The sequence below is a fragment of the Chaetodon trifascialis genome, chromosome 18 (assembly GCF_039877785.1).
Source record: "Chaetodon trifascialis isolate fChaTrf1 chromosome 18, fChaTrf1.hap1, whole genome shotgun sequence".
Classification (NCBI taxonomy): domain Eukaryota; kingdom Metazoa; phylum Chordata; class Actinopteri; order Chaetodontiformes; family Chaetodontidae; genus Chaetodon; species Chaetodon trifascialis.
In genome coordinates, this window is record NC_092073.1 from 18,466,776 (window position 1) to 18,490,257 (window position 23,482).

The 23,482-nt window shown below is 40.8% G+C and overlaps 3 protein-coding genes across 3 annotated transcripts in view; all 3 read right to left on the minus strand.

Annotated features, from left to right (window-relative positions):
* Nucleotides 1–854: 854 nt before the first annotated feature.
* Nucleotides 855–7,114, minus strand: kif9 (kinesin family member 9). Its single transcript, XM_070986348.1, has 20 exons — nt 7,019–7,114; nt 6,012–6,183; nt 5,762–5,868; nt 5,442–5,672; nt 5,029–5,112; nt 4,842–4,934; nt 4,610–4,757; nt 4,408–4,472; nt 4,244–4,321; nt 4,019–4,087; nt 3,646–3,750; nt 3,486–3,541; nt 3,278–3,365; nt 3,005–3,135; nt 2,190–2,360; nt 1,911–2,119; nt 1,509–1,688; nt 1,302–1,387; nt 1,078–1,158; nt 855–941 (listed from the first exon to the last, which is right to left on the minus strand). Exons 1-20 carry the CDS (start codon nt 7,112–7,114, stop codon nt 855–857), a joined length of 2,337 nt encoding a protein of 778 aa, XP_070842449.1.
* Nucleotides 7,115–13,951: 6,837 nt separating this feature from the next.
* On the minus strand, nt 13,952–18,421 carry cdv3 (carnitine deficiency-associated gene expressed in ventricle 3). Its single transcript, XM_070986469.1, has 5 exons — nt 17,990–18,421; nt 17,223–17,299; nt 16,607–16,743; nt 15,800–15,959; nt 13,952–15,713 (listed from the first exon to the last, which is right to left on the minus strand). The coding sequence occupies exons 1-5, from the start codon at nt 18,170–18,172 to the stop codon at nt 15,587–15,589; spliced, it is 684 nt and encodes a 227-aa protein (XP_070842570.1). The 5' UTR covers nt 18,173–18,421; the 3' UTR covers nt 13,952–15,586.
* A 1,675-nt stretch (nt 18,422–20,096) lies between these two features.
* tmem108 (transmembrane protein 108) overlaps nt 20,097–23,482 on the minus strand; it is a 47,869-nt gene continuing 44,483 nt past the window's right edge. The window contains exon 5 of the mRNA XM_070986430.1: nt 20,097–22,833. Coding sequence (XP_070842531.1) covers nt 22,717–22,833 — 117 coding nt within the window. The 3' untranslated portion in view covers nt 20,097–22,716. The remainder of the gene's footprint in view (nt 22,834–23,482) is intronic.

The following is a 23,482-nucleotide window of genomic DNA, read 5'->3' on the forward strand; positions in this document are numbered from 1 at the left end:
GTTTTTATTTTTCTGTCTATGGTTAATTTAAATCTGATGCCACTGAAAAATCATTTATTATTGTGTGAATAATGTACAAATACTGAAAGGAAAGCAAACTTTGGGTTTGAAACTGAGCCAGTCTTGACCGAGACCAAGCGAGTGTCTGGACTGCTGATGCGTCCAGGTTTGGACAGGCTTGGCATGGGGACGCTCTCTGCATGTATATTGGTTTGTCAGTGGGAGAGCTGAGAGAGGCAGAACCAATTAGAAATCCCTCTCAAGACATTGATCTCACCCATTCATTCAGTTCACTGCTTGACAGACTGTCAGTTTATGTATCTGATGGGGTTTAGCAGAATCACAGCATAGTAAGATGTGTTAATTTAACGTAGGGTCTTCTAATGATAGCTTTCCGTGTCGCTCTCACTGACTGAAATTCAGTTTGTTTGATAACATTTGCAATGGCTGATATCTCCTTTTTTTAACTTACAGTAGGTAACTTTTTTTTCCAGATGGGTTTCACTACATTATTAATGCAGTGTTTCAAGTTTTTGTGTTTATTCTTTTGTCTTGAGTTCTCTTTGGGGGCTTTTACTTGCAAATAGGTTGGAGGGAAAGGGTCAAAAGTTCTAGGGTCAAGGGTTAGAGCTCATACAAGACTGTAACTAGTGAATTTGTACAACCAAAGAAGTCTATTTTGTGGTTCAGGAATAATAAATTTTACTTTTCATTAAGCTGATTTATAGAGTTGTGTCTTTTATGCTTGATTAATGTACAAACTACAGTGCACAGATTAAAAAAAAAAAAAAAAAATTCACCACCTTTAACACATGGATGCCACAGTTAAACTATAATTTGTACATAAAACTCACTTATGTAACAGGTAGAATTGGAGGAAGTCTTCTCTGTCCATCTGAGTTTCTCTGTGCTGAAGTAAAGACCAGCGCTGCATTGTTCCTCTGCACAGACAAAAAAATCAAAAAGGTTTAAATGCTGAAAGACTAATGATTCATTTAGCTCAACTCAATTTATCTCGACTCAACCATTTCATGAAAAAAGCCTTTCATTTGCTAGAAAAGAGGATGTGACGCCCACCGTTTTCAGCGTTCTGTGGCGGGCGCTGTAGAAGGAAGCGGAGCCGGGGTTATCGGGAAGAAGCTGCTGCTCCACATCGTCCTAAGATCAGTGGGGAAGTAGATGATACCACAACTTTTTCAACACACATCAAATGAAAATGATTTCCTCTCTCCTCTCTGCCTACAGTTATTCTTTGTATAGATGAGCCTTGCCCTGTTCCTTCTTACATGAGACGTGCTCACTTCTCTGAGGGTCTTTGCCATTGTTACATCCTCCTCCTCCTCCTCCTCAGGTACCAGGAAATTCTTCTCGTACCATGTCTCAAATTCTGGGACACAAACGGGCAATTGTTTATTTCTCTGCGCTTTCCAGAGCACCAAGTATTTCAGCTCTGAGAGCTCTCAGCTGTGACAGGGAAGAGGCAGATACAAGATGTTTGGAGAACTGACCTGAGAGCAGGCGCACGCGGCACTGATCCACGAGGTGTTGGCAGTAGTTGACCTCTGCCTTGATGTCATGCAGCGCCTCATATCTCTGCCTGTAAAGGGCCTTCAGCTCTCTCAGCTGCATCAGTAAAGTGGCCTCTGGCTCCTGCAGCAGTGGCCCCCCCGACGTAACCAAACACTGACCTTCGTACAAAAAACACAATGACCTCGTCAATCTCAGACATTTTGGCAGAACCATCAATACAAACCCATGAGGTGCAGGCTGGTTCTAACTGTTACAACACAAAAACCTTCACCACACATTTTTGTCTCTGCTTATGTTATTTATATATATCACACAAAAGTTATTTTTGCTTTGGCATCAAGCATCCACCCATTTTTTGATGACACAGATAATGAGAGTACCATGGCCTCCTCTCAGCTCCTTCTGCTGCTGAATGGGCGCCGCGGTGCAGTCGATCTTCCTCTTGACTGCGTTGACCTCCTGAGTGAGCTGTCGCAGAAGACTGCGGCGTTCCAGCAGCACAGCTTTGTTCTCCTTCAGGATGCGGTTGATCGTGCTGCCTGGTCCTGCCTTAAAATCCTCAAAGGCCTCTTCTTTGGATGGAGGAGAGCTGAGCGGAGACAGCGAGCTTTTCAGTGGTGTATCTGAGCTGACCCTTTCAAACATGAGACAGTACTCACTCTGGGTGGAGGGGTTCGTTGCCAGGCGGTTGTGACTCCTGGCTCTCACTGTCCGGTTCTTGTGACTCTTGTTCCCTCTCAGGAGTCTGGACAGAATTCAGCTTTGATTTGGAGGCGCTTTCCAAACTCTTCCTTGCAGCTGGACTGCCCTCCCCCGGTGTCTTATTTTGGCTGGATAATCACATTGAGCGTGCCATTAGGAAAACCAAACGAGTCCGTTTAACTTAGTCCAGCCCTGCAGACTTCAATCAGTACAACATCACTAAGGCCAATAACTGGAGGTTGGCTTTAGTTGTTAATAAGCTTTTTTTGTTAATATTTAGGCAAACCGGCACAATTAAAAACATGTCGAATTAGCTTTTAGCAGTTTTGGTTTGCAGTGTGCTCACGGATGTGCAGACAGCTCTCATGGGATACTGTGACACAGAATAAAACTCAAAAAGTGATTTCTCAGGCAAGTATAAAGAGTATATGACTGAGAAAGGTTGTTTTTTGGGTTTAAGTATGACATCAAAATCTGCTGCTGCTCCAGGTGTTAACTGTGTTGATAAGTGGGAAAAATCAATGGTCCAAACTACAATAACACAACCTTCTGTTTTTTCAGCACCTGTCCCTTTCACCTCCCACAGTGTCTCTGCCTCACATCTCTCCTCCTCCACCCTCCTGGTCTGTTTCCCAGAGAGCAGACTACAATGATTTCAATGAGGAGCTTTGTTTCACAAAAAAATGTTACTTCAAAAACATTAGACTTAAATAAAGGACAACTGTCACATGTAAAAACAATTCACTGGCTTCAGCCTAAAACGTTCGCTCACCTCTGTTTTTCCCGAGACTTCTTCGTTTTGGCTTTGGTCGAACTTGGGCGACGAGTGTTTTTCGGTGACTGAGCGGGAACCCCAAAGCTGGCAGCTTCCACATCCTCAGTGCTGCCTCTGGTATCCCACTCCTGAAGAGTTCACAAAGCAACGTCTTATCAAAGCTCAGCCGCACTGAGCTATTCATGAAACTGTCACTGGCACTGACAGACAGAAACAGAAATGCCGTTTCCAGGAGCCGCCCTGCTATCTGTGATTCAGACGCTGACTGACCTTGACAGCAGCTGCGTTCGCACTTTGGTCTTTCTCCACCAAGTCGTAGGTCTGACACAGCTGAGCCTTCACCCTCTGCTCCTGCTCCCTGCTCCCACAGGTACACAAACAAACTGAACCCCTGAGCATTAACAAACAAAGCCTTGTTCCAAGTTTAGTCTAAATCAACACTGCACGTTGCAGATTTCAAAAGGTAAATAATACTCACTGCACAGCAAGCTTGAACTGGGCGAACACCGCTTGGACCTGCCTGATACTTACGATCTGGAATTAGATGCCACGCACAGAGAAACGTAAACGCTTCAAAGGACAATTCAAGATAGACTTTGGTGAGGAAGTATTAACAGCCGAGTTCTTTATGTTCTCACAGTGATTTCTTTCAGGCTTCCCTCTAGGTACCTCTGAACCTGGCTGTGGATCTCAGCCAGCTGCGCTTCAGACAACGATTCATACGTGATGCTGGGCCGGTTTGCCTGGTGAGGGGAGAGGAACAGGCATTTATATGAACCAGGTGAACTGTGTTAAAATAGACATTAGTAAGCAGTCTGGTACTGAAAGTTACATCCTTTAATACAGGTGGAATTAAAGTATTTTCTTAGATAGAAACAGTCATACTCCTGAACAGTGGAAGATGAGCGACACCTTGATCCCATTAAAATGTGAATGTTGTGCTGTACAGTAACAGCAAACCGGGACAATAATCTTACACGCTATAATGAAATACGTGCTGTCTCTACTCACCAGTGTATTGCAGATGGACAGTTCCTCTTTCAGCATCTGTACATCCTTCTGAAGTTTCTTGATCTGAGCCTGATCACAACAATACATTTCATGAGATCACTGTTGTCTGATGACTGACAGAGAACGCAACACAATGCAGACTGTAAACAAAGATAATACACATTTTTGCTCATGTGTGACAGCAGTGTTGCATCATGTTACATGATATGTAATCTGTGAACTCACAGCTGCATCCATGTGTTCATTAACAGCAGGGTCAGTGTGGACACACTTCATTCTGGCGGCAAAACGCAGAGTGGAGAGCTGTAAAGAGCACGAATCATCATCAGAGCTGAAATGACTCCATGTCCAGTCACACACATGCTGCTTTGTGTTGTGTATCTGCTTACTGTTTCTTCTATCTGTGCAGCCTCACCGTAGACGTTGGCCACAAACACAGTGTTGCAGTTCCCTCCTACAGAAACAGATGAAAGCATTATGTTTTGCGTCTGAAGCGCCCACTTATGATCAGATCTCACTTCTCTGCTCTATGTGCACATAAACACGTACATCATTTCCTTTAGCAGAGACTAAATGGCCTGGCGGTCTCACCTAGTGAGTCTTTGAGGGCGTGTGTGAGTTTACTCTGTCTGAAGGGAACATGGTCTCTGCGCCGGTCTGCCAGGGCCAGGATGGCCTGCTCAAGGAAAGTCAAGGACCTGTTGATGTACACAGCCTCCTTCAGCATCTGACCCTCTGACTGGAAGAACAGGAAGGCGACATGAAGTGGGAAAAGTTACTGAAACAGTGTTGTGCAGGCTGTGAAGTTCATTCTCAAACTCACCCCAGTCTTTCCCAGCCTCTCTGACCCCGCCAAATCCACCAGATTCAGTTTGGAAGTGACGTACTTGGCATCAGACAGAGTCCGCGAGCGAGACTGCGAATGAGAAGACAGTTTGTCCTACTTACCATCGTATGCAGGAAAACACATTTGAGGCCACAGTGAACAATACAGGTGACTGGACTCATACCTCTATATGCACAGTGAAGATACAGTGGGACCTGGAGGAGCTCCTGTTCAAGGCATGAGATCCAATAATGCGATTCATCTCACCCTGAGTAATGAAAGAACAGCTTTATCAAGGTTCAACTTTCATTTTAATCAACATTAAGACTGTGGAAATTCCACTGCTCCCACCCTACTTAACCAATGTTGATTACAGAGCCTAAGAATTAAAGTACCACAAAACACAACGCCGTGGATAACAGCACAAATAACTAGAATTAAAATGAAATTTAAACTGGAATTCATAAATTTCTGGTTTCATTTTCACGTCACCTGAGGAATAGATCATATACACTTTAACAAAGACTTAAATTTCACATTTTTATCACAGAAATATTTCTTCAAGGTTTTTACAGCTGTAAACCTCAGAGCACACACCTCAAACAGCAGGTGGAGAGCCTCCTCCTCGCTGTGGACAGGATGAAGAGACAGACCTCTGATGAACACCCCTCCACCCGGCTCCTCCATCACCACCATACTGTGAGGAGACGGGTGTGGAGAGCCCCTCACTGATGACAGCAGGTCCACCAGGGTCTCATTGTAGATTTCCAGGTAGGACAGATGCACAGTGAACGCATGCTCGGTCCGTTTCCCCATCTCCAGAAACACCTGGATACCGTGATAGAGATTTATTTTTTTCCTTAAGTGGAGCAGTCAGGGTGCTTCAGGGGTAAAAACTGTCGCATGATGTGAGTTACCTCCTGAAGGGCCCGAGGGATGATGCCTCTCTGCTTGTATGATTCTGTGGATCCTGTCATGGTGTAGGTCTTTCCTGCACCCGTCTGCCCAAAACACATCACAGTACCTGAAAAACACACAACAGAAGACTAAAAATATTATAGACAAAACACTATTTTCTTGGAAGATACATCAAAATAGCTGGATACGCTTATCTGGTGTTAATACTTGACTACACACTGTTTGTTTAATGCAGATAAACAAGTATACCATTATACCCATCCAGTGCTTCCAGTACCACCCGTCGGCACACTTGGGTATAAAACTCTTCCTGGGACACATCCTGCAGGACGCCTTCCAGCCGGAACGACCAGGAGCTCAGCGGAGTTTTCCTGGAGTCAGGGGGCTTCCTGGAGCTTTTCCTGTGATAGATGTTCACTGTCTGAGGATCAAAAAAGAACTTTTGAGTGGACACGACCAAATATTTTCAAGCACAAAAACGAATGCATTACTTGAAATTATGCCACAGGGACTAAATATTAAATGAAATGTCTTCATGAAGGCAGGGTTTATTGCAGTGCTGTTGCATTAATTTCATCTAGGTAAACCCAATAAACTGGTAAATGTGCACGATTTTTGCACTTGGTGTAGCATGTAGGGCTGCAGCCATTAGTTATCTTCATTATCAATTAATCTGTCAAAAAAAAAAAAGAAATGATGAGTAAAACATCTACAAACATATTTTCTGTCATTTGTCTACAACCAAAAGTCAACTCTCTTTGTCAGCTATGGCAGTAAGCAACACACAAACTCAGAGAAACTCTGATGTTTAGATATTTTACCTGGTAAAGCAAGAAAAGCTCAGGTGTAATTCATTAACTGTGAGCCAGGCTGGTGCTAACAGCAGCTAACAGGAAGTAGACATTTAATGAAGTGCAGACATAATGAAATTCATCCCATTGTGCCTTTTCAAAGATGGAAAAGACAAAACCTTGATAGTCCAAAAACCAAACGTTTTCAGCCATTTTCAGTCTGTTAACCATCTTTAAACTAAAAATGTCTTAACTGTTTGCTAATGACCAAAATCATTCGTGCTTGCTGGGCGAAGACAGCTAACGTTAGCTTAAAGTTTAATTTTTAACCTCAAGAAAACAAAACTGTGGCCCCATTTCTAAGACCAACGTAGAAATCACCTGGAAGTCCCCCGGATTGGATTAGTTTACGATGGCTTAATTGTGTCTGGTGTCAACAGTTATCAGGAACTGAGATCTGATTACCTGTCCGTCTGGGAGACATTCAATATGGTCTTGGGCGAAGTTTGATGTTGGTTTAATGCGGACAAACACCTCGACCTCCCTGCTGTGAGGCTTCATTTCACCTCAGTCACGACGACAACAGCGGAAAACTCACGTCCACCTCCTCACAACTTACTAATACATTCACTAAATCCACCAGAGCTACTCCAACGTTAACTTTTCCGACACTAACTGGCCATTTCAGCTCACTTATCTGCTCCGGTTCATCTCCACCGTTCACCTTCTCTGCTATCCACTCAGCGCCATGGCAACGACCGCGACCGCGCGCGCGCAATGTGGCAAAGTGATGGCGCGCGCGCCCGCATCGCGACGCCTAACTGTCTATTAACAGTGAATTAATCTCATTATGAAGTCACTCATTACAGTTAAAGTGGGAGATACAATTAACAACAATTATTTTAAAAAAGTACAATTACTCAAACAATTACCAGCGTATTTCCTATTTGTGGAGTCTGGTTAATTATAAGTTAATTTCCCCATTGAACAACCCCTAAAACTGCATTTTAGTCCCGTATAATGGCAATAGACCTTGAAACTATTAATATATACTACTAGACCTGAGACTGCTTTTGACTTTATTATTTATTACCTTAATTTGAATTTCAACAAAGCAATTTAATAAAACAGAGTAAAAAGTGAAAATTAAAAAGCTGTTTTCAATACTCTGTCTCTGATCTAATAAATTTTTGTATTCTTATTTGTATTAATTTAACTTAAATCTAACTAAAATGAATTAGTTAAATGAGATTAAATGCCCCAATGGAGTTTTCTTGTAAACCAATAAATGACATTTACATTCAGTTACTCACCAAAACGCACTGTGTGCATCCTCCACATTTACCATAACATAGGTGCTGAATGCATTTCCTTAGTATTTCAAATGTGCGATGTTTGCATCCACATTTGCTAGTTAATTCTTCTTCACTGCTTTTTTTGGCACATCACCGTCTCCTGAACATCAATGGATCATTGGCAGGACTGTGCTTCACCCATTTTTGGCCACTTTGGGCAGAAAACATCAAAATAAGTTGTGGTTTGGGCTCCACCGTGCCCTCTGAAAAATATCTGTGTCTTTCTCTCACAGGTGCTCAAACATGTTCAGCAGTCCTGGGGCAGCGTACTTTGGCAAACAGTCTTCACCAAGGCTCCACCCGCTGGCCTGGACACTATAAAGCAGGTGTTTGTGCAGAGAGGAGGACAATCCATGTTCAAGATGAGACAGCTCATACTCCTCGGTGTGGTGGGATTACTTCTCCTAATACCAACTACAATGACGGTAAGACAGCCGATCTCCCCATAATTTACTGATCTTTAAAAATAACTTAACTGTCAGTTTGCAAACTTTTGGATGCAGTTTAATCCAGGGGTTAGAAATAAATGTCCAGAATTGATGAACAAGCTGACGAAAAGGTCCACAGCATGTACCATTCTGTATCTATGAAATGGGTTAATCTACTGATTACGTAGCTGCTTTTTCTATAACCAGAGCCAATGTCCTTCCAATCCAAACACTACTATGACAAGTTTAATGCTGTCAAACAGTCTCAACCTGTTTTGGACAGTTTGATTTGTTTGTATAAAACTCAAAATTATGTCCAATTCTACCACTTGCTTTCACTAAATTTCACTTTGTCCAGCAGTCGTTAAAGGGCTTTCTAATCACGTTAGCCAAAAAATACCAGGATCAGATGATCAATACAGGTTTGAAATCAAACCTCAGTGTCCCTTTAGAGGCAGATAAGCCTCTCAAAAGAGGTTCAAAAAATGGACTTTGATATTAAAATGCAGGTGAATGAGTGAACACAAACTCCACCTCCTGGCACGGACTGGTCTCTGTAGAGCTGTCTGTGCAGACGGAAGGATAATCTATGATGAAGATGAGAGCGCTCATGCTACTCATCTTGATGGGAATAATTCTGGCAGTGCCAAATGGACTTGGTGAAGGACAGATGGCACTGAAAAGGAAAAATGATGAACTGATTAGAACTAGCTGATAATGTCCGGTAGCTTTCATTTCAGTTTTCTTTTTTTAACTACAAAATGAATCATCCTCATTCTAATTAACTAAGAAGAATTCTTTGTTACTTTTACTTTGAAAACCACCGTCTGTATCTGTGTGGTCTCATCTGTTGAGGCTGAATTTCCTGAATGTCATTTTCAAGTTATGCACAAAAATTAAACATTCATGTATTTTTTTTTTTTTTAGGTTTTCACAAGTTTAGGATTCAAAAAAATGTAAATCACCAACCCCCCCCCAACTAACATTTAAATTTCAGATTAGCAAATTCAAACAAGATAAATGTAGACATATTATTTGCACAATGAAATATTTCAGTGCTTTAAGTTAATTTTTAACAACTAGGAGTTTACTTTTATAGTTTATTCAAGAATCAATGTAATCAGTAGAGCCCTGAAGCATTTTCTTTGCAAAACACTTAATTCTTTTTATTATTTAACGGCTGTATTTGAAATCAAATGTCAAAAATAAAGTCAAATAGGCAAATAAAATCAAGCCAAATGGATACAAAGCAAACACCAATATGTCCTTCGACAAAGGTTAAATCATTTTAAATTTCAATTTTCAGATGGATTATATGAGTAGAAGACCACTGAAAAATGAGGCCCTGTCTGACTCATCAACCAACTCAACAACCAACTCAACAGCTAACTCAACAACGGTAGGTTGTGATCTCTATTTCTGGGAGTCAACGTATGGAGAGCATCGACGTTTCTCGGTACCGATGTTGCCTGTAGTTGGATTTCTTGAGATGAAACAAAAGTTTAGGCGGGGGCTGCTGATGCAGAGTAGAAAAGAAGTTCAAACCACAACAAATATCTCTTTACTGACGTCATGAGAGCAGATTAATGCTGTTAGGTTTTCCTTTGATACGAGTGTAGACTAAAAAAAATACTACAGCTGTTAGACTTTCTCTGGTTTGCATGTCTTAATCTGTAACTCATTCCCAAACTGTCAGACTCAAACTATTTCAATATCAATATTTCTTATTTCCAAGAATAAAAGAGAAGGCTGGAGTTAATACCTAGAGCGTGTATCACACTGCTGCTATGTCTATGAAACAAGTTATTTTTCATTATTCTTCTGCTTTGGTGTCAGTTCAAAGTCAGCGACCTTTCAGAAACAAGCAAACAGTCGGTGTTATGTAATTGGATAAGAGTCAATATGTGTATACTTTTTTTTAGTTAAAGTGCAATGCTTTTCTATTTCAGTAAACTATGGACTAAGCATGATTGACTTTGCTGGAGAAGCAGGAAAAACAACGTTTAACAGCCTCATAGGACTCGTCCACAAATTCAGAGACAAAGCGTTGAGAGCGTGGGTGTAAGATTAATTCACTGATTATTTGTATATCATACTCACATTTTCCCCCTTCAGTTGGATGGTATCCAGGAGCAAACTGAAAATACTGTTGGGATTGCACTACCACCACCTGCTGATGGAGAAGACACCAAGGTAAGAAACTTTTCAGAACTCAAAATAACAGTACCCTAAAATATTTCTGAATTTTTTCATTTGGTGTTGCAAGTTAAACGGCATCTAATCTGAGCACAACTACTGCACACGTGTATAGTTCAAAACAGGATGTGGTATTAACAATCAAAAGGATAAGGCTGACAATATTATATATATTTTTCAGTTTCAACAAAACAAATTAGAAGACCAAAACCGAGAAAGAATCGATCCTTCAAACAAGTACTGTTTGTGTATTTAGAGCCTGATATAGCTTAAAACTTAAAGCTACAGAGCTCCATTGTTAAAACACATCAATGAGTCACACTGTCGCACTGGGTGACGTGTTCCTGCATTACCATGAACACACACACTGTATTATATTTCAAATGAATCCTACATACACCATTCTGCAGCTGTAAATTCTCACTTAAGCACCAAAAGTGTTTTAATCCACAGATGAAATGTACTTCTGACTTCTGTTTGGGTAACGTTTGCTAAAAATTATAATGCCAATCTGTTTTATGAAAATACACCACCTCCACCTGAAAACTGAAATTATATATTTGTGAGCTATTCTTGCATTATATGAAAAAACGGGCTTTGGGCAGAGCAGAGCAGTAACCAACCAACAGCTGGTAGACTTTGTCTGAGTAAGCAGTTTCACATTTGCTAACAAAAATAACAAATATACCAAGCTGGACTTTGAGATCAAACCTGAACAACAGTACAACATTTTGTGCAAAACTTATGTGCTCACAGACTCCTGCTCACATGGACAAAGCAGGTGAAGATTGTAATTTACGATCAAGATGGGCAAACTTACACTCCTGTGTTTAGTGGGTTTCATTCTTATAAAAAGAGATTGGTGGATTTATTTTCCCAGACCTCTGCCCTGTACATTATTCTCTGATGCATTACTCTAACCCTCTAAATAAAGTACAGCACTCTGCTCTTTACTTTGCAATGATGTGAATCTCTGCCAACTGGATTTGTCCCCTCCAGCTGAAAGGTAGCCTACATTAATCTATCATGTTATTTCATGTGTTGTATTTTTGCCATTGTAGGACTGTATCTTCACAAATGTTAAAACAAAACTTCAGATTTAAACTCAAGTTTGACTTAAATGAAAAACTTAAATGAACATATTTTTTTTAATGATAAGATGGAGCATCTGTCATATGGCCACTCTCTCTATGAAACAGATTTACTGATTATTTTGCTGCCTTGTTTGTAATCTTATGTCAATGACCTTGCCAAAGCTATAAATGAAAAGGCAAAAAGATATTATGCTAATGCACAATGTTGTGTCTTCAGTTAAGGGTTGTACATTCTTTTCAATTCAAGTGTTATATATTTCAATCTCAGGGGCCCAGAGGAGGCAGAGCACTGCCTGAGATTAAGGAGCCACAGCCATCCGTAAGTGAAACTACAGCCTCCAAAACGACCATAAAGTTGATTAAATACCTCACTAACACAAAACCCAACATTATAACCTTCATGAGGATTTCAGAGCGGTTGAATAAACTGGCAACTGTGTGTAGATGAACAGACTCTGACATCCATCACAGGTATGCATTATGTATCTCCACCAAAGTTAAAATCAGTAGACAGCTTTAAAAAGTGTCTTAAATCCTATTTGTTCTCTTTGGATCTCTCTTAAATGCTTTATTTTTGTGGGCTAAATATGCTGTTTTTTTTATAAATTTCTCCTCCAACTCCCATTTTCTTCTTGTTTGGGAAATGCTACACAAATGAAGTTTCAGGCTTTCTTGCTAATACAGCATTGACAGGATTTAGTGAAGAAAGACTTTTATGTTTGTAGTGAAGGATTACAACATCAGCAACTGTCAAGAGTCTCCTAATTAATGTCAAACCACACATCTTGCAACTATGGGGGAAATTACACACAAATATGACGGCTAAGCTAACACTTTAGCTCTAATTTGTTGTGCTGTGTAATTTGGTGACAGCTCCCCTAAGCAAACCTTGGGACAAAATGAATATTTTGATACGTTTGTTTAAGTTTGTGGAGGGACAACCTGAGGCGCCAGATCTCGTGTGATTTCGTAATCTCACGATCCCAGCTGCCTAGCAAGGTAACGTTGGTTTACCCAACGAGGCTAGCAAGCGGGAAGTTAGCCCTTTAGCCTGTTGACAAACTAAATCGAGCAACCACACTACAACGGCCATTTACAGCTAATGTCACTTACCCCAAGCTCGCAAGCAAGTGCTGACCAGTTAAGACAAAGGTGAATGCCTGGTTAAAGTGGACTTGAGTCCGTCTGTAGGAGCGGTTATAACTTCCTTTCCCACAACTTCAGTTTGGCAGAACCGCGCCATTTGAAATTTACTCTGCGTTACTGTCGAAGCGTGCGCCGTACTCAGTATTACGCAGCCGTAGTGCCACCTTGCGGCCGGCAAGTGTAATAACAGGAGGTCGATCTCAGGTTAATCTCAGTGTAATTTACCCGATTATTTACAGCAAAAGGATTACAATCAATCAATCAATCAATCAATCAATCAATCAATCAATCAATCAATCAATCAATCAATCAATCAATCAGAAAATATGGAGCCATCACACTAAAATGTGATTTAATATACAGTCAAAGCAGTGTCTTGTATGTATTTTTTGCCATTAAAAAAAGGGAAGCATTTTAGCATTCACTTTCTGAGTGCAACATTCATTGGGAGGTGGAGGAGCAGGGTTGCAAGTCAGCACATATTAAATCTTGTCGTGTCCCGCCCCCCAGATCACAGATATCTGGCACCCCTTTGACAGTGGTGACAGTGATTTTCTGCCTAAACCAACTGACAGAAACGTGATCCAGGTAAAAAAGAAAGAAAAACGAAACTACTCAGTATTCAGCAGTTACTGTTTACAATAAGACTTTGCAAGCAAAGTAGAATTTAATCTGGAAAACAACCTTGAAAACTGCATGTGCATGGAAATTGCAAATATTTTAAAAATGTTGGTCATTCTGTCCTTTCAGGGGAAGGAAAATTGAAGACAGCAGAGGGAACAAACAGATGGCGACATGATATAAATCCTAACAGAGACAGAAATGGCCATTTCATTATTCAGCTGGTGTTACTGTCTCCTTCAAATAAACATTTCAAGTCTGTTGTGTGAGAAAAGTTTCTTTTATTTGTTCATGTGTTTGGTATAAGGGCAAATGAAGCATCTACTTTTTCCAAAAAGAGCAGAAACTTTTGATAATTATTCCACGATTTTTGTCAGAATCAACACCTGCTCTGACAAAACAAGACGCCTCTGGAATTCAGTCAGTGACGACGGGAGGGAAAAGAGGTTAACACAAGTTTTACTGTAAGTTTACAAATGGACAACAACACCTTTTCTGGAAAAAAGACACCTTAGAAATCTCCATTTTCAGCGTGTAAAAGATTCAGACAAGACTTCATTCACAAGGATCACTTTATTTTTTGTGTTAGGCTCTTTTCTTTTCATCACAAATATTATCTATGTCCCAGCAGGGATCAACGCTCCCCGACATCTTTAATGGACATGAACATAGAAAATAAATCCAGTTCTTCTTCGCCTTTCTAAACTATACTTGTAGTAAAAACCCATTGATTTTAACTGGGCAGACCACTGTTTTGGAAGTGGATAGCGCGCTGTTTGGCGAGTTTGGTTTTAAGTAACTGCTGTAATGAAGTTATGCACAAACAATGTTCTACACAACTGCAATGAGGGCTGACACACCGTGTTTACTTATGGGGAAAAGCCTTGATTAAAAAAAAAATCTTAAAACTGGGTTTGAACTGTACCACTTTACAACAAATTATAAAAAGGTGTGAACTCAATATGGCCAAACAACCTCAACAAATACGCTCCTAAAGTGGTTTCCCGTCATTTATCGGACTCCTTTAACACCTGTGACCACCCGGCGTCAAACCACAGTATAGCATTTGTTATGAGAAGGATGGTTTTGGATTAGAAATGACCTTTAATTTCACTTTTGCTGAGACCAAAATAAAGCAAGGGCAGCAAAATCAAAGCATGGATATGAAAGATAGTTAGTAGTTGTAATCATCAGGCATACTACAACAGCACTACATTCTTGAACAAAGGATTTTTTTTTTGTTTGGATACTTTTTTTTTTTTAAATCACAGAGTGGTGAGATCCAGAGGCAGGCAGCAGCCCGTGAGACAACAAGCAAAGTCCTCTTCAGATGACACAGCAGTTTCTCTCTATCAGTAAGGCCACTTTATATAGAAATTCTAAATGAGGACCACAACCTGTCGTTTCGTGTCCATAGATCTTTGCTGAGTGTCATCGACGTGAAGGAGAAAGAAAACACAAAGCTTCAAGTCGCTAAATCAAAGAACCTGATGGCCAGCTTGCGCGTGGGTAGGGTTGATGTTTGCCCCGTTCACCACCACAGCGGAAAGAAGAGGAGAGGAAAAAAAAAAAAAAAAAAGCTCAGTCCACGTCACCACCGCCAGCTATGCAGCCGAGGTAGCATCCCCGCTCCTGAAGCCCCAACCGCGGCTCAAAAAAACCACCCCAAATAAGTTGTGCGATTGGGTTAGAACGACCTTGCAAAAAAATAGATATTTTCACAGAAGTTTGTAAAATCATCTCGCCTAAAGTTATCTTCGATCCTTTGTGGCTTTAATCGAAGCAAGTAGAAGTCCAGAGAAAAGTCGCGCCACACGACTGCTGCTCTGAGTACAATCCACAAAGGACAACTACGTCGTCTTTTGTCGCCGCTGCAGTGTTGTACGTTTGGGTGTATTTTGCTAATTCCTTTTCAATTATTCCCTCTTTCAACAGCCCCTCCAGATGCAGTCCTTCAGGTTTGCCGACCAGATGTACATAGAGTGTGTAACTGATTTATTCAATCCAGAGTGTCGCTGTATGTGCTGCTGTGTATGAGTGTGTGTATGTGTGAGGCTAAGTGTGTGCGCAAGTGTGGTGATGGTGGCAGCGTGAGCTCTGTCGGGACTGCAGTCAACTCAGCTGGAGCTCAGCTTCCTTCAAGGGGCCGGGCCGGACCGTGCTGAAGGGGCCAGGGGACGGAGGGGAGCGGCTCTACTTGTCCCCCAGGATGGCATACTGGTTGTCAAGCTGCAACTGCTGCATGGAGGCGCCGCTGCTCTCCTCTCTGCCGCGGTTCCTGTGTTTCACAACCTCAAAGGTCTTCTCCATTTCTCTGTCCCTGGAACGCAGACACACGTAGCTTCAGTCGAACTGCAGCAAGACGCCAACCTCACGTTTGGCTATTCTCACCTCAGCCATACTTACTTGCGTGTCTCCACGTGCTTGGTGGCCAGTAGAGAGGGGAACTGTGCATCACTGAAGATCTCCGGAGGGCCCTGGGTGTGCACTCGTTTGGTGGTAGACAGCCGAGCCCCTGGAGGGCGATACACCCCGGCAGGCTTCGACTCGGGCACCTCTACATCCTCTGCAGTTATAGAAAGCACACCAGTTAGAAGAAATTAATATTTAGCATTTACAAGACAAAGTAGATGGTTAGTCAAAGTAGCCATCTGAAAGCACTGGTTGTTTTCCTGTTTTGTTAAGTAATAAACATCATGATAAAGCAGCGGCAGGGTGCGACCTTTCCTATAACTCATCACACTGTGCGGTGACATAAGCAAATTCACAGGCTGTGAATTTGCTTCCTATGAACATCTGTAACATCGGGTGAGTTGTTTTGTGCAGCCAAGCATGAAGAGGCCATTAAGAGTTGTTGCCTTCTAGATAGAAAACAAGTAGGACCTGAGAAGGAAATATGATTGTACTGCATTTTTTGTAAACAACCTTTAGACATTTTTATGGGATGTGAAAGACGGTAAGTCACACACTGTCAGCCTGGGCGACATCGTTCAGCAAAGTCCATTACAGTTTGACAAAACTATCTAAGATGAATTAGGAAAAAAACGACTGATATTACACCAACATTAATACTGAGTCCACTAACTAAATCTAAAATAGGACTTTAAGCCAACTGCAATTTTCAGTAAACCACTGAGACGGAAACTAAATTCAAAACTGCTGTCAAAATGAACAATCCGACAGTAAACGAGTGCTGAGGTTGCTTTTACTCACCCACGGGTGCAGCAGCAGGAGCCGGAGCTGCACCGGACTTGTTCCAGGGACCAGACACTTTGTCTCCGCTGACCAGAATGATCTCTCCATCCTCACCAACCTCCTCCTTCTCGTACTCCTCTTCCTCCTTCTCGTCGCTGCAAACAGCCAGAAGACAGTTGAGCACAGGTGAACCTAAATACTTCATGCCTGAAAGTCAATGACTAATGATCTGCAGACAGTTTATTTTCAGTCACGCTGTGTTTATAAGTCTCGTGAGTGTACTCCTGTCCAGTGAATCCTTCCAAATTGTAAATACAGCCCAATCATGGCTTGATAATCTGACTCTGATGCTGGAAAAACTGTATCATTAATCCTGAATCTGCACTGCAATCAATTCACAATGACAGCTTCATAAAAACAATGTGAGTGCAGAAGAGTTTAAAATCCTACAAACACTGGCAGTAGTATAGTTCAGCCATGGTTAAAGTAATATTTTTTAATGTTGGAAAACGGGGGACCGATCATGAGGGACATGGTCCTTACGGGCCCCAGTTTAAGGGCACCGAGGCTGCAATGCAAGGGACAGCCCCTCATGTGGTGAAGGACTCATGACAGCCAAATATTTTACTCTCACCTAATCTGTAAAGCTTGGAGCCGAAGGCCGCTGTAGTCCACTTCTTTCTGCTCAAACTCTTTCCATTCCTCGTCCTCCTGGCAGAAAGACATCAAATCATAACACACACAGCAGGAACATAAATTTCTGATTTCCTGCAACTTACCACCGGCAAGGACTCCCCAATACACAGCTACACAGGCCATAACAGCTTGGTTTATCGGTACCCACCGGTGTGAAAAGTGGTTTAACGTTATAATAGATAACTTAGCTTTGTCACACAGTCATGTCTTCATGTCATGTAAGAGACACTCAATCCCGTTAGAAGTGGTGACAAATGGCGGCTCGGCCTAGCGGGACAGCCACGATTCAAAGAGGGATATGACAGCTTCCCTGTGCGAACACAAGGCCACTGTGAGCATGTCTGCTAATGAGTGGGCCTCAGATGTTTACAGCTAATTATTATTTTGACACAAAATGCACGCTACGGGTGTTAAAAAGAGAACAAAATGAGCATAGTGTCAAATTTTGTAACGCTGTCTCGTCATAATGTGCGCCGGGGGATGCCATATGCTATGTTAGCTAGCAACCGGCGTTTTCTCCCGTCGTGTCAAAATATACATCCACGGTTTTCCCTCATAAACAGGTGAAACGTGAAAGCGTTGACAGGGAAGAAATGTGAGGATTTAACGGGCTATGAGGGGGAGGACTGAAAATTTGACATGACACCGGTGTCCGGGAAAGACGCTGAGACAAAAAGTTCCAGGAGAGCAGAGTAGGTAGTTTACCTTTTCAGTCTGAGCGTCTACGTTCTCGTTTTTGGCCTGTTTTTCTTTCTCCCTCTTCGTCTTTTTCACCACAGCCGACGTGGGCCCAGTAGTCTCCTTGCCCTTTCCCTTTTCTTTCTTCTTCTTTTTATCCCGCTTGGCAAAGAAATCGTCCAGGCTTTTCTCTGGCGTTACATCCGCCATTTTCAAAGAGCAACGTTAACTAGTTTGGCTAACCGAGCAATGACAAATGTGAAAATCTGCTCTCCGAGAAAGAGAACAGCTGTTCAGAAGGCCAGAGAAGATGGAGTCGCTGCTTAATCTGACAGTTTAACTTCTGTTACAGGTTGATGAAAATGTCCACCCTGGATCCCCGACTGAATCGTTAGCTACCCTGTCAACCATGCCATGCACGGGCTATTTGACAAATCTGTACCGTAACCCGGAAAGACTTCAGCACTGAACCGGAAATATTATGAGCCTTAAATAAAATAAAATAAAATAAAATAAAATAAAATAAAATAAAATAAAATAAAATAAAATAAAATAAAATAAAATAAAATAAAATAAAATATTTAAGTATATAAGTATTTATAATTTTTCTCATATATATACATTTTTATTTTATTTGTGTTGTTTTTTGATTTTGAAAATCTTCTGAAACTAAGAGACAATAATGTTAAATTTAACTTAAATTCTGGAAAATTGGTTTTATTTATTATTCTTTTTATAGTATTATTCTTTTTTAGTTATGATAGATAGATAGATAGATAGATAGATAGATAGATAGATAGATAGATAGATAGATAGATAGATAGATAGATAGATAGATAGATAGATAGATATTGAATGTATTTACATGAAGTAGGTAGGTATGTACCATGTATACATGTCCATATACAGTATATACTATTCCTGCATCCTGTATATATATACTGTATATGGACATGTATACATGGTACATACCTACCTACTTCACTGTTTGTATTGTTTACAATTTACAGAAACACTTGACTTGTATATATACATTGTTTGATTTTGGTCATTGTTGCTTTTTACGTATATTTATATATTCACCTACTTGTGAGTACTCCATAAATGTTCTGTCCTGTCTTTCTTCAAATTCCGTGCATGTGTATACATGCTGTACTTGGCGAATAAAGTGGATTCTGATTCTTTATCAAAATATATTTTGAACTACTTACAACTGTCTCATAACTGACTTATCATCCCCTGATTTTGACTTGAAACTGAGACTTCTGATTTATAATCTCATAATTGTGACTTCAAAAGTCTAAATATAAAATAATTGAGTAGTTTTTTGTTTGTTTGTTTTTTTGGTAATTCCTACCACCATTTGTTTCCACTGGCAGAACTGGGCTTCCATATTAACATTTTATGAACCTGTGATGTATTTAATTGTATAATATTTAAAATTTACACTTAATCATTAATCTTTTTATTTGTCTTAAAACTGTCAAATGGATCTCAAAAGAACCCTTTGAGGATTTAGTTTCCTAATATGGCTGCTGTCTCAAGGTGGAAGAAATATTTTTTAAATTCTCAGCATGACCATTTAATTTCAGAACAACCTGAGTGGAGTGAATGCATTGAGGCAATCATTTACAGAGGAGGGTCACTCAGGAACTCTGCATAGATGGAGATAAACATCAATCAGCACTGACAGGAAATAACCTCTTTTTTTCTTTCTTTTTTAGTAGAAGAAACCTTGAGCTCCTGCAATGCTGTCTCTTATTTATTTGGACAAAACTTTCCAAACAGCATGTGGCCATTAATTTATAATTTCTAATATTAGCACACACAAAAAAAGATACTGTCAAGTTTTGCAAGAGTTGAACAGGTCTACAAATCTGTTAGTAACGCTCACATCAAATTAAGTGTGTCCTCAGCAGTCACGCAGGCGTGTAAACAGATTATTGAACTGATGTCATATTCCTGGTCAGTGCACCAGATGCAGCACTGGTGCACAAAGAGAAATTTCCAGCACACCGCATCAATGGATGTGCTGTGCTCGGCTGTTTACACTGCTTTGTTATGTAGTAAACCAGTATGGCAATTTGAGGAAATGTCTGTTGATTGAGGACAAATGAGACAAATGGATCAGTCAGTGTTTTTTTCTTTGTTTTATTGCTCAGCAGTAAAAAGTACAGTGTATACTACAGTACAAAAAATACATAATGTTGAACACTGCTCCACCGTGCCACTGAACGTTTTGTAAAATATCCACTTTTGAGCGTGCAAAACAAGAAGCCCAGCTGTGAGCATCCAATGCAGGAAATATCAATATGTTTGAGCCTGTTATTCAACATCACCTGTCGAACCAGCAATTTCAGAACAACGTCTCACAATGCAGAAAATCGTTAGCGACAATAGAGGCAGGCAGCATTGATTACTGAAGAAAACTGCAGCAATGCAAAGTGAAACAGATGATAGAAGGACCACAGGTTCAATAATCAAACAAAATATTCAAACGCTTTTTTTTTTTTAATCAAACCGCCTCTGTATGTGCTCACAGTAAATATTCAGCATACATTATTTATCTCAGTGTTTTTATTGGTCAACTTTTTTTGACAGCCTCTAACATGTATTTTGTGGTCCAGCAACTATTTCACAATCATTCAACATTTCAACAAACACAGTTTGCATTGATGGACAAACACAGTATTTATGGAGGGAGACATTTACAGTAGCAAGGTTGGTCTAATTGTTTCCTACAGTGCTGAGAAACTCTCTCAAACTGGGATATAACCAGTAGCCACTCCACGGTACAGACAAGACAGACACATACAGAGGCACAAACAGACACACAGAGAAACAGATAAAACTGAGCTGGAAAGTGATACAAAGTCTTGTTTGACTTAAAGTAACAGTGATATTTGGTTAAGGGGGCAGCTCATTTGAACCCGTCCACACGGGATGCTTACATGCACAAACAGGGCATTCACACACACGCATACTGATATATAAAGGGCCAACATAAAAAAATAAGACATCTACGTGGTCCCTCTTAGGAGAAGCTGGTGACACATGAGGGGGAAAGCCATTGTAAGTCAGTCCAAACTGCAGGTTGTAGACGCCAAAATCACCCAAATGTTCTGCCCGAATCAAACATTAAAATCTGGGCCCGTATTTATCAAACTGCTAAAAGTTACATTTTTGACTAAAGTGAAAGTGAAATTCCTTCACTTTTACTGACAAACTTCAAAATAAAAGCTATTAAACAATGCTCTGAAATGTAAGAGAACTGCAGAGACATCAGGGGTGCAAACAACAAGAAAAAAGCTGGCACTGACTCCATGCACCGATCTCTCAATCTGTCCTTTTCAATACAGCCAATTCTCCTTTTTATATGATTTCTCTGATGTACTTTGTCTACTAGGAGCAGAATTTCTTTTGCAGCAAACTTAACTGCTTTAAACCTGCGATGACTGATTTCTTGGCCACTTGGGGGCAGCAGAGAGAGGTTGCGAACACTGATGTACAGTGTGATCAGCTTTAAGTCGATATAGTGAACTGGTTAGCAAACAGTTGCTTGTTTACACATCCAGCAGTCAAAGAACGACATTATCATTCATTTAGAGTTGACCTGATGAGTGTACGTCTAATATTCACCCTCTTTTAACTCTGTGTTTGGTCTCCACCAACTGTCTCTTCAGCTGCTGAGTGCTCCACTACGTTCACCACCTTGTCTCTAAACGTGTCCCGCTGTCCTTTGATAGCCCAGATAGCTAAACAATGAGCTGAAACTGCCCATAAGCTCCCCTGAGCTGTCATTTCATAGACTGTTATTGTAAAAATATTGATTATAACTGCTTTAAATGTTTGGTATTCTGCGGTTGTCTTGTGTTTAAGCAAACAAAATGCAGTGTTATCTTAATCACGTATCATATTTTATTATTGTTGATTTCACATTTGAATTGCTACTTGAGATGTTTGCAAGATCACACAAAGAAATGAATTCTTTTGAAAATTTAAGTCACATACATATATTTTGGCAGAATAACCCCAGTGAGCAATGCTAGGATTAAAAGACTAAAAATAAAGAACAAAGGAGCAGCTGTACAGTAGAGTAAATCTGCATCTCTGATTGGCTGTTCCTGCTCAGAGCATATATGTGATTAATCGTGTGATCACTTGAGAGCTAGTGGGAGGAAGTCACATGACAAATATCTTCTTATTCTTCACTTTTAGCACTTTTTAGTCCTAAGTGTGCACAGTTTGATAAAAATGGGCCCTGATCTCACAAACAGGAAATCTCTCTTAAATCTCTCCCCCGAGTACATAGGTGCTATATTCAAGTTCAACAGGCTATAAGTATTTTGGGATTGATTTGAAAGGAAAAGCAAAATTACAAAGAACGGCTTTAATGTTCTCTTAGCACGATTCTCTCTCTAAAGCACATTTCATGTGGCCACACCCACAGTGCACGCACCATCAAGCCACTGTAATGAAAACAAAACCACATATACTCTGTAGTTTATAAAGACAATAAAAACCTTTTATCACAATTAAGCCTTTTGTAGAAAATGTACATCAGAAAAATATGCGGGTGCATTCTCATAGTAAATAGTGTCTGTTTACATCACTCGTCTTTCTGGTTGCTCTTTGTGTCTGTCATATACAGTATAAAGTCAAAGTCTCTGAATATTTACCACATATATAAAATAGACAACAACAGCAGGGGGAGTAGAAGAGGGGGATCCAACAGTGTCTCTCGTTTTCTGTCTCTAGATGGCAGGGGCTTTGTCTCTGTTGATGAAGAGGGTCTCCTGGCAGAAAGGGTTAACCAGGACCACGCTGCTGCCGCTGTAGTCTCCATTAGGGGGTAGGCAGGTGTCATGCTCCTGCAAATGCACACGAAGAATTTAGCACAGGGGGACTAACTGTTAAACAACAGCTGTGATTCATGATTCAGGCTTCAGGGCTCACCATTAGGGCACACGCTGCAGTCTACTGTATCTAAGTCACTCTACAGACAATGAGCAGACAGTCTAGTGTGGAAGCAAGTAGAATAAAATATGGGTTTGGTGCACCCAGGGGCTTTTAAGGAGATGGTGAACAAAGATATCTGACAAAGCTAGATGAGCAGAGATACAAAAGGGAGGCGGAGGAGAAGATGTAAAAGCTCCACGAGCGGAGAAACAAAAGGGAGGGATGACTCAGAAGAAATAAGGCAACAGGGGGACTTAATGGGGGGGGGGTGTAGAAATGGTTGTTGATGGTGAGTCAGCAGTAATGAGACAGTGCTGGAGGAGGGAGGTGTGAAAAACAAAATGATTTGCTTTACAGCAGCAATCAGGCCATTTTATCAGCACGATCCAGTCCAATCAAAGTCATGTTATCATTTCGCCTTACGATCATTTCTCCCAGAGCACCGTCGTTTACCTAAAGCACCAGGGAAGCTATGAGCCCGCTGCTCTACAGAGGCAGGTAAAGCAGGGGGAAACAACACCTGGGTGTCACCAGGGGCATCCCACACATGATCCAACCTCA